Source organism: Mandrillus leucophaeus, unplaced genomic scaffold, assembly GCF_000951045.1.
Source record: "Mandrillus leucophaeus isolate KB7577 unplaced genomic scaffold, Mleu.le_1.0 Scaffold116, whole genome shotgun sequence".
Lineage (NCBI taxonomy): Eukaryota > Metazoa > Chordata > Mammalia > Primates > Cercopithecidae > Mandrillus > Mandrillus leucophaeus.
The window spans coordinates 2,612,639-2,623,978 of NW_012099876.1; the positions used below are offsets into that span (position 1 = coordinate 2,612,639).

The following is an 11,340-nucleotide window of genomic DNA, read 5'->3' on the forward strand; positions in this document are numbered from 1 at the left end:
GGGGGGGGTGCAAGTTACTTCATTGTTGAACCATTATTGCCATCTATTGGACTCATCATGCTATTGCATCGTGTGAACCCTGAAAGATAGTAGTTAAATCAATTTAGAACTTTCGAACCTCGTTGACTTTTTACTTGAAAATCTTTTTTATATAATGGATTTTACTGGGTCTGACTGAAGCCCATAGCTATGGAAGAATGTAATGCTTCATACTGATGTGAATATTTAACCTAGCAGAAATATCCACTAATTCTTCAGGGGAAAAACAATTTATTTAATTACTTGTATATTGGCTAAATATGTAGCTTTAATTACTGTATATTGGCTAAATATGAAGCTGAATTATTTCTGATGGAGTTAGATTTCCAATCATGCTGATATTTAAGGATGCACTCATGTTATCCTGACCTCTTAAAAAGAATATCAGCATTTTCTACGATATGTGCTTTGTTGTGATGACAATACATCCATCAAATAAGCTTGCAGACAAATATTAGGATAAAGTTGGCCCTTCACGATTATTGTGTAGTGAGTTTGCTGCCAAAGCCCCAGAGTTCCTGCCCCAGCTCCTAACTTCTTTCACTACTGCAAGGTCCTCTCTGGCCTTGGGGAAAATGTCAACACAAGATCGCTGAGCTATGTGCTGACCAAGCATTGCATGGAAGAGTTGGGGCTTGGGAAAGAAGGGAAAGATGAAGGAGGGATAATTTATTTGTTTTCGGGGTCATAGAGACCCTGAGAGAGTGTTTGTATATCAAAACAAAATACACGTACACTAGAAGGCAAACTGTGTTCAATGCCAGCAAACTGTGTTCAATGCCATATGTTTAAAAACATATAGGGAAAAAATATTAAGACAAGCATTTTAAAATAGAATTTTGAAAAATTTAAGTGGTATTTATGAACAAATCCAGTTTAGGAAAAAAATCTATATTTAAAAGGTCAGTATAATTTCTTATAACGAATGAAGTTTAAATCCCTGAAAAAAATAATTTTAAAACCAACAGAAAGCCCAACTTCCAAGGAAATCTGTAATTAATTTTTGATAAAATATGTGTTACAAGTGCTTTAAAGCTAAATGTTGAAATGTTGACATCATGATCTATTATTAAAATTTGACAGGAGAAGCTGATACGGAAAGTGACGACGATGATGATGATGATGACTGTAAAAAATCTTCAATGGATGAGGTGGGTACTTAGGGTTTCTGGTCCCAAAGGCATTCCACCAACCTGTACCCTCCTGGATCTGTCTCATGGTCACTTTCTGCCATCTAGTGGCAAAAAGTAAATTTGTGCCTTCCAATGACCAGCTTCAATTTTTGATGCAATTAAATGGCTTATGAAATGTTCCAAAGACCAGAGAAGATATGCGGTTTAGAAAAATGCTCAGAACTGTGACATTCATTGCATTGTTGTAATTTTGGAACACTAGAGCTACCTATTTATATAAACTTGGGCATCCCGAGTAACTTGATTAGCTCAAAAATACTAAGTGCACAGAACCTAGAAGAGAATCAGAAGCAGGTCAATCAGAATTTTGGAATTTTAGAATTTTGTCTTAGCAAAAGTTTATACTGAAACGATCTTGGAAACAGAGTGAGACCTCATACCTTTAAAAACAGGTTAAAATGAAAGATAAAACACATCCAGGTGCAGTGGTGTACACCTGTAGTTCCAGCTACTAGGGAGGCTGAGGGAGGAGGATGGCTTGAGTCCAAAAATTTGAGGCTGCAGTGAGCTATGATCACACCACTGTGCTCCAGCTTAGATAACAGAGCAAGACACTGTCTCTCTTTAAAAATACATATTTTTAAGTTTATATTGAATCTGCTTTCAAATTTGTTAGATATGTTCTGTCTCAGCACTCGTAGCTCTACAATTTAGTAAAAATGAAACAAACAATAAGCTGCTCTTACTTCATGTCCTTCCTCTTAGAATTATTTTTTAATGTCTAAAGTTTTGTTTAATTATGTTCCCCCACTAAATTTCAATTTTTAATTTCCAGGAAGAAAACAACTTACCGTGTCTGGCAAAGTATATGTTCCTGAGCATGATTTCAATTGTGTATAATTTCTGATCAGTGATTCTAAATAATTTTTAAACTCTCTTGCTAATTGGATAGTCCATTTGCAAATGAATGTTTCCCAGTTAACATTTGACCTAAATATTACTCCCAGAATTTTTATAAGACACTCATCTCCATGCATCCTCTCTTTTAAAAGTGTGAGAAAATGTTAGATCACTCTACAGAGGGCCAACTTGTGCCAACACTGTATTATTGGTTTTCTTTTTCATTAAAAACTCTAGCAAAGTAATATGCCATATCTAATAATAGCAAAAGCAACATAAGATTGTACCACTTGCCAGGTACTGGTCTAAGCTCCTTCACATAAATTAACTTATTTTTTAATCAAAAACCACTATATGCTGTAGGAACTGATTTTATCCTGATTTTACAAATGAGTCAACTGAGGCACAGAGCAGTTAAGTAAGTTGCCCCAGGTTGCCCGGTTTCTAACTAGTGGACTTGGGATTCAAAATCAGGCAGGCTAGCTCTGGAACCCGAGCCATTAATCCCTGCACTATACTACCCTGCTTGTCTAAGACACACCAGGAACCAAGAAGGCAGGGAGGGAGGAGTGTTGATGAAGGAAAGCAGGAGTTGTTTACCCACCCCTGCCCATTTCCACAAAGCAACCTTTTTTATTATTATTAACAATTTTCAGTTCATTTGGTGGTCACCTGCCTAATAATTTTCTTATTGTGCAGTGAATTCTTAATTTACTAATCTGATGAGAACACATGGACACATAGAGGGGAACCACAGACATGGGGCCTAACTGAGGGTGGAGGTGGGAGGAGGGAGAACATCAGGAAAAATAGCTAATGGACGCCAGGCTTAATACCTGGTGACAAAATAATCTGGACAACAAACCCCTGTGACATGAGTTTATATATATATATATATATACACACACACACACATACACACACCCCTGAACTTAAAAGTTAAGAAAAAAAAATTACTAACCTTAGACAACACCTATGGACCCCCTGCAATAGAAGATGAGCTATAGCTCAGTACTTCTCAAACTTTGATGGGCATTCCAGTCACCTCAGTAAAATGCAGGATCTGAGCCTGAGGCCTGCAGAGGGGCTAAGATCAGGCATTTCTAGGAGGGGGCAAGGGGATACGGAGTGATTCTGCTGGGGCCGTGCTGCCAGCCGCCATTCAACCTCCCACCTCCCTTCCTCCCTCCCTTTTATCAAATGAGGTGTTGCTGTTGCCTTTCTCCTGTAATGATTTTTCTTTTTGTAATTTTCAGAAAGGGAGGGATGATTATCTGCATGCTTGAGTCATGTTGTCATTTTCCTAGGAAAATAACTGATAATATAATGCTGACTCTGGCAATGTCTTCTGTTTTATTCCTACTTCCAGGGGACCGCTGGAAGTGAGGCTATGGCCACAGAGGAAATGTCTAACCTGGTGAACTACATTCAGCCGGTCAAGTTTGAGTCATTTGAAATTTCAAAAAGTAAGTTTTCCCTGGAGAAAAACCCCTCTTGTAGCATATAATGATTATATTTTAAATGCAGAGTAATGGGACCAAAGAATGTTACCCTTAATAGAGCTATTTATACTTTTGAATATATTTTTAAATATATGTACATTTTGACTGTCTTGTTACCTTTACACATATATATAATAAATATACATGTATTGTAATATATAAAAATAACCATATGAGAAAGTACAATTGGGAATTGTACTTTGCTTTTTGTTCGCAACGCACAGTGACATCCATCTATTACATAAGTGATAATGTTGAAATAAACTATTTCCCAGAAGGGAAGCAGGCAGAGACTTGATGAACCCTGATAATTAGAAATAGAACCAATTTATCTATATTCCATTTGTCCAGCACATTTTGTATATTTAGAATAAAACGCATTAGCTTCACATCACTTTGTGTTTTCCCTTTATTCAACTATACATCCATACTTATGCAAATAAAAATATCATCTTTACCCAGAAAAAAGGGTTCTTTTATGAAAATGCCCCTTGTATTTGCATGAAGTGTAACATGTTATCAGATTAAGGGAATCCTTGAAACTTAACTAGCTGCTTATAAGGGTGTGCACTAAAAACAGAAATGTTGCCTAAATGTACTAGCTTCTAATCAAGGATGGCTTTGCAGCTGTATTAAAATCCAAGCCTCTACAAAACACACTTGTTTATATTTGTATAATTTTACAAAAAGTCTTCACTTAGTGGTATATGGAATCTAGATCTCTACAACAAAGAATTCAACTTCCAAGAGTTTATATATAATGATTTCTCAACATTTAATTCGATGTCCTAATTTCTGATATTTCCTACAAGTTGTTTTATTTGAAACATCCTTGCATAGTTATTTTTATACCACTGTAATTTCATTGACTGCAAAATGAGTTTCTCTAACTCATTAGTTAAAGTTCCAAGACAAGTAGCCAAGTGTGAGAAAGAGCCGATATATTTAGATTCGTCAGAACCTGGAAACAACAGCACCAGCTAGACTCACAAACAAGCACTTTTCTCCATGTGTTTAATATGATTTTATAATCTTAAAAAAAGAATATTCAACATATTTTACCAAGTACCTATTAATGTTGACTTAATTTAATTAATAGTTATTCTTAATTTAATAAGTCATATAAAAATAGATTTATGATGGACCAAAATAAGACAAGCCAAGGTTTGCCTCAGAGTGGATTGGAGAAGATGAGAAGATGGATAAAGAAGCCTGGAAATCATTAAGAAAAACGAGGTTTTAATTTTGAAAGAGAGGTCAAAGAGGGAAAATATCTCAAAGATAAGTCAGTTTAAAAAATTTGGAGCTGTATAACCACCCTGTGCGATACTTATCTAAAATACTGCTCATAATAGTTGTTTTTTAGTGGGGACGAGGGTAGAAAGTGACTCTTGGTCTTTCTAAACTAGGATAACTTTGTTTTGTTTCTCTCACTTTAATTGGAGGCTTGAATTTCACTTTCAAAATGTTTCTCTTGTGTTTAGCACATCCTCCTCTCTGGTCTCCATTTTATTTCATACTGTGTTAGTCGGTTCTCATGCTGCTATGAAGAAATATCTAAGACTGGGTAATTTGTAAAGAAAAGAGGTTTAATTGACTCACAGTTCTGCATGGCTGGGGAGACCTCAGGAAACTTAACAATCATGGTGGAAGGCAACTCTTCACAGGGCAGCAGGAGAGAGAATGAGAACAGACAAGGGAAATGCCAGATGCTTATAAAACCATCAGCTCTCATGAGACTAATGCATTATCATGAGAACAACATGAGGGAACCACACCCATAATTCAATTACCCCCACCTGGTAACCCCCTCTTGACACTGTGGGTATTACAATTCAAGATGAGATTTTGGGTGGGGACACAGCCAAACCATATCTTGTATCTAATATGAAAATGAAGCCATGAGACTGGAAAATTTCCAAGGATCTTTCTGTTTTCAAAGACCATAATTCTGTCATATTAGTTATTTGAACAAAAAAGTATATACAAACTGATAAGGTGACAATGTGGGTATGAGAGAGATAGCACCTAGCACAAACATTCGCATGGTCTCTTTTGTTAAACCCCACATTGGCCCTTATCAGTTTGTATATACTTTTTTGTATATACAAAATCTGGGTGAATTTAGAACAAAAGATTCCCACAGGGTCCCTGCTCTTTTGACAAATTTTTTTATTGCCACACTATACTTATCTAAAATTCATTTATGTCCCTAAATTACAAAAGCATAAGTAGCTCTGACCCAAGTAGCAAATATTAGAAAAGACAACTAACAAGACTCAGCTTTTGTTACAGGTAAATAGTGCACTAGAAAAAAAAATTAAATATTAAAGTTACATTGAGGTTTGTTTGCTCTCAACTTCACTGAACATTTACCCATTTCTTTTATAAGTTATAATTTATAACAATGAATTGTATTTCTCATCTTCCCTTTTTTTGTTTTGTTGTTGCTTAACTCAGAAAGAAATAAAAGTTTTGAAATGTCTTCCTTCGTGGAAACCAAAGGACTTGAACAACTCACCAAGTCTCCGGTGGAATTTGTAGAGTATCCTTGATTTGACGAATGGCTGCAGAATGAACACTGCTGAAGTCTTGTGCTATTTGTTCATTTGGTTTTTTAATAAGGAGAAAGATGCATAAAATGGCTTAAATATATAGCCTGGGGCGGATAAATAGTTTCAGGTATCATATACAATGCTGGGCGGGGTAGTCTGGCCTATGGAATAAAAAACTGGTCTTGGAATAAAGGAAGCCTAGATTTCAAGGTTGCCTTCACACCACCAAGCTCTGTGTCTTTTGGCAATTTGCTTAATCGAGACTTTCCTTGTCTATAAAACAGAAGTAATGATACTATCTTTATGGTTTGCTCTTTGGATTAGGTACAACATATGTAACATGAGTATGCATACTTTACACATATGTAAGATATATGTAAAGAAATATATGCCTGACTTGGCATCTCACATACTTATATGTACCATATGTCCAAATAGTAAAGATGATGATGATGACATTGTAAATATAAATATACATTACTAAGAATGGATTTATTGATATTACTGACAACAAAAATTTTTGCTATTGTCCATGAACTAAAATAAAGTGAAGCAGGCTATTAAATTTCTTTCATAAAATTAACACTAAATATCACAAAGTGCTCAATTTCATGTAGTAAGTCCTAGAATAAAGTTACCTTTGAAATTCATCAATGGAAGAAGAAATAAATGTTGACTCCATAAATAAAGTCCTGCTAGAAAATTATCATTGTTAGTATTCATTATTGACTGTGTGATAGACCTTGTCTTAGCTCATTCAATTCTCACAGTAGTCCTATGATGTAGAAATTGTTTAATCTATTTTATAGATGAGGAAACTGAGGCACAGAAAGACAAAATAACTTGTCCAAGGTTATTCAGCTAGCAAGGTTGAGAGTTGAGGTTCAATTTCATTTTGTCTAGCTCAGAATCCTAACCAACCTTCACCTAACTTGGTGATAGGAATTAGTCAGCCATGTTTTAAAGATATAGCATGGTCCAACAACTACAAGATTCTTAGGATGAAAAACTGATGATGATAGGAACCAAAATATGAAGCAAGATCAGAAACTTCCATGCTACATTGACCTTATTATCAATTATAAAGAGTACCACAGTCTTGGCAAATAGCATTCCCAGAGAAAATTAATAAAATGAGCAGACAGCATTTCAAAAATAACTATACAGTGCATATTATCTACTTCTGCCAAACACAATATCATTCTTTCAAATGATTTAACACATTCCAGCCTCCTTGTGTGTCCTTAGTCATTAAGTCCATCCTTAATACTCTCCACAAAATCACACTGACTTTGCCTCAGCCACTTTTTGCTACCTCATTGACTTTTACCCACGGGGCTCTGCAAAGGTGATGCTATGCCTATGTGATAAGAGCATACTTATTATGTTGGTTTAGAAAGCTTTTTGCATATTTGATATTACTGACAACAAAAATTTTTGCTATTATGCATGAACTAAATTAAAATGAAACAGGGTATTTAATTTCTTTCATAAAATTAGCACTAAATATCCCAAAGTAGCCCAATGAGATCATCAATATTTACTTCATTTTCCAAATGGAGAAAGATGGAAGATAGCTTCTTAGTTAGTATTACTGACTAAATATTTTTATAATTGTATTCACTACTTAACATGATGGTCCAGATATAACAAAATGCAGCTTAGCAGGATATATCCAAAAGGAACACGTGTGGATTCATCCAACTATATGCCTCAGCTCTTCTGGAATGCAGGTTGTCAGATGGTGGCACTTAATTTCCAGACAATGGGTAAGTACATGCTTGTTCCCATTCTGCTATAAAGTCACATTGCCAAGTGTCCAAAAACCATTCTTACATAATTGGGAGAGGGAAAATTGCCAGACTTGATTGAAAAAAATAATAAAAGCAAATTTCAATGAAGGGAATATCCATTCATAAAAAAAGTGAATTTTGAAAATCAAGACATTTTATTCAATTATTCTGTAAATGGATCTTTATTTCTGCAGGTTTTGCATTATTTTTCAAACAAAAATTTTTATACTTTTAAAAATAATACATATTTATTTTGAAAATAATGGAAAATTCAGTAAGTATTTTAAAAATGAACTGCCAGGAATGCTACCAACTCAGAGGTTCCACAGTGTTGACTTTTAGCTTTGTAATCTATGTCTTTTTTGTCTATATATAAATGCTTTTTTATGTAACTCCTCATTTAAAATAAATACATATATATAATTCATATATACATATATAAACATACACTCACTTAAGGGCCATACACAGACATGAATTTCAATAACTTCTTACTAAGCGTATTTCACAATTCACTAAAAACTTATTTCTATTCCCTAAATTTCTTTTGGAAAAGATTTTAAAAACAGAATTACTAGTGTTAAAAAATGTGAAGGTTTTAATTACCTTTATGAATATTGCCAAATTGTCTGTAAAAAATGTTGCACTACATTACTCCACTGTTGGCAAAGTTTAATATGAGGTGGCCTCTTATTTGCGATCTTGGTAATTAAGTATTATCATTAAATAATAATAATAGTAATTAAACTTCAGACAAAAATCTGTTATTCCACTGTTATTTTAAATTCATTTCTTGAATTATTATTGAAATTGAACTTTTAAAAATATGTTCCTTGGTTTTTGTATTTCTGCTTTTATGAATTACATATTCAGGACTATCGTCAATTTTCTCGTTGATTTATAACAGCACTTTTTTATTTAAAGGGTATAATGTCTTTTGTGAACCAGACAAATTCATCGGATCAGGTCGGGCTGATTAATGTTTAATTAAAGTTCTTGGTTTACTTGTGTGATTACAGCCTTCTCACCCCAGGATGAGAGCCTTATGCTCCCATTTTTCCCATGGTTTCTTTTTTATTTAGCCTTTTCATCCATCAAAATTTAATTTTGGTCCATAGTCTAAGTGAGATCAATCCTTTTTTTCATCCTAAACAGTCATCCCACTGAACTGGAATTACAAGTTAATAGATGCAGCCTTTTTCGTTGTGGTTGTTAATTCAGACCCATTTTTTTCACTTTATATCTTTTCCATTAATAAATTTGTCTGCCTTCCGGGATGCAATAACTCACTGTTTTTTACTGTATTTTATAATATGGATTAATAATACCTGGAAGTGGTGATTCTCCTTTACTACCATTAATTTTCAATTCCTTTTTTGCCATTGCCAGTGGAATTCTTATTTCAAATAAACTTAATCTAACTGTGTTGTGTTTACTTTGACCACTAAAAAAAAGAAAACTATTTTTTAAATCATATTAAATTTATAAATTTATCTGACAAAAGCTGACACCTTTTTAATTTTTATTCTTTCTGTCACAGGAAATATGCTTTTCTCTTTACTTTAAAATTTTTTGTGTTTAGTCCCTCAGCAAAATCACTTGTCTTCATCAGAGGTCTAGTTTTCTTAGATTGGCTCTTTCTTTTTATTTATATTATATTTTTAACAGATTGTTTCTGGATATTTATATTTGTATGTTTATTTATTTTATAAATTATTATATTTTACAAATGATCATCTTCCTAAATTCTTATAAGAGCCTATTTTTTTGCAGTACATTCTATTGGAATTTTTAGACACACAAAGACAGTAATTTAATCTTATCTCATTTCTCCGCCTGCCTTATTTATTGCTTTGGCCTGACCGTTCTAAGGTATTAAATGAGGGTTCCGAGTGGGCATCTTCCTTTTTTTTCAGTAGGAAGTTCAACATTATGCCTTTTATTAAGTATCTATCAAGCTCTAAGTCACAATTAAGAGCAATTTGCTAGATATTTATGGCTTTTTAAAATCAATTAATTTATTTTTTATTGATACATAATAGCTGTACAAATGTTTACAGTATGTATGATAATTTGATACATTTATATAATAAAAGCAGAGTAACTGGGATATCCATCACCTGAAATATTTACCTTTACATTAGAAACAATCAAATTGTTCTCTTCTAGCTATTTTCAAATGTACAAACTATTAATGTTAACTATAGTCACCTCCTTGTCTATCAAACACCAGGTCTTACATCTTCTATCTAAGTGAAGAGTGGGCATCTTTCTCTTCATCCTGATCCTAATATAAATTTCAGTGTTGTGATATCATCAAGTCAGATATTGGCTGTGTCTTTGAGTCAGATATTCTTTAACATACTAAAGGACACGGGTCCTATTTGACTAATGTTTTAGAAGTTTGTATTGAATGTTATTAAATGTCTCTTGGACATCCATTGGGATGCTCAAATGTTCATCTTTCAGACATAAATGTGATAAGTTATCTTAATAGATCTCATTTCCTATTATATAATTATCCTTTTGTTCCCAAGGTAGGCTCTACTTATTTGTTGTGTATTATTTTTAGAATATATGACTTGCTAATGTAATTTTCAGGCTTTTGAAGCTAATTTTTTCAAGTGTCATAAATCTATTATTTTTCTTGAAATTTTGTCCAATTTTGGCATCATAGTTATGTTTATAAAATAATAGTTTAGTAAGAGAAAATTTCACTTTTTTTTTCTGCTCTAAAAATGGTTTGTTGCATGAAACTTTAGAATAATTCTATCATCACCTCCTTCTTATCCACATAGAGATGAGTTGTGACACAGATATCCTGGAACAGTTGACACCTTCCCAGATTCTTTACAACTTTAATATGTATTTTTTCACCCTATCAATTGCAATATGTGCGAACGTTCATTTGATGCACTGAGTCTGAGGAAAATTTTGACCAGTAACCTTTGATTGCTGGAAGAGTCTATGCATAATTAGATATTCATCGTAAGTAATACAGAAGTGCAAATTTTTAAAAAGTAATTTTATGTACAAATTAAAAACCAAGAAAAGGAATGACGGAATCCTCTTTTAATGAGGTATGGAGAAGTCCATTCTCAAAAACATGGCTTAGCAGTATAAGCTGGTTTAAACTTTTGGAAGGGCGTTTTAGCAAGGCATCAAAGACAGCTTTTCCAATGTGGACATCATTTGTCCCAGAAATTCCACTTATAAGAAAATCACTGATGATGGCTTCAAAGATTTCACCACAGTGATGTTTATCAAAACATTATAAGGGTGAAAACTTAGAAAAAACATAAATGTGCCCAAAAGGGGACTGATTAAATACATTATATTCTAATATATGCTTTAAGTATTAGAATACTATATTTAATATATTATATATTAAATGTATTAGATAAACAATACATGCATA

The 11,340-nt window shown here is 33.4% G+C and overlaps 1 protein-coding gene across 1 annotated transcript in view; it reads left to right on the forward strand.

Moving 5' to 3' along the window:
* Positions 1-11,340, forward strand: part of PLCB1 (phospholipase C, beta 1 (phosphoinositide-specific)) — a 765,482-nt gene that overhangs the window by 588,145 nt on the left and 165,997 nt on the right. The window contains exons 15-18 of the mRNA XM_011998595.1: positions 1,123-1,190; positions 3,442-3,538; positions 6,035-6,119; positions 7,774-7,898. Of these exons, the coding sequence (XP_011853985.1) occupies positions 1,123-1,190; positions 3,442-3,538; positions 6,035-6,119; positions 7,774-7,898 (375 nt within the window). The remainder of the gene's footprint in view (positions 1-1,122; positions 1,191-3,441; positions 3,539-6,034; positions 6,120-7,773; positions 7,899-11,340) is intronic.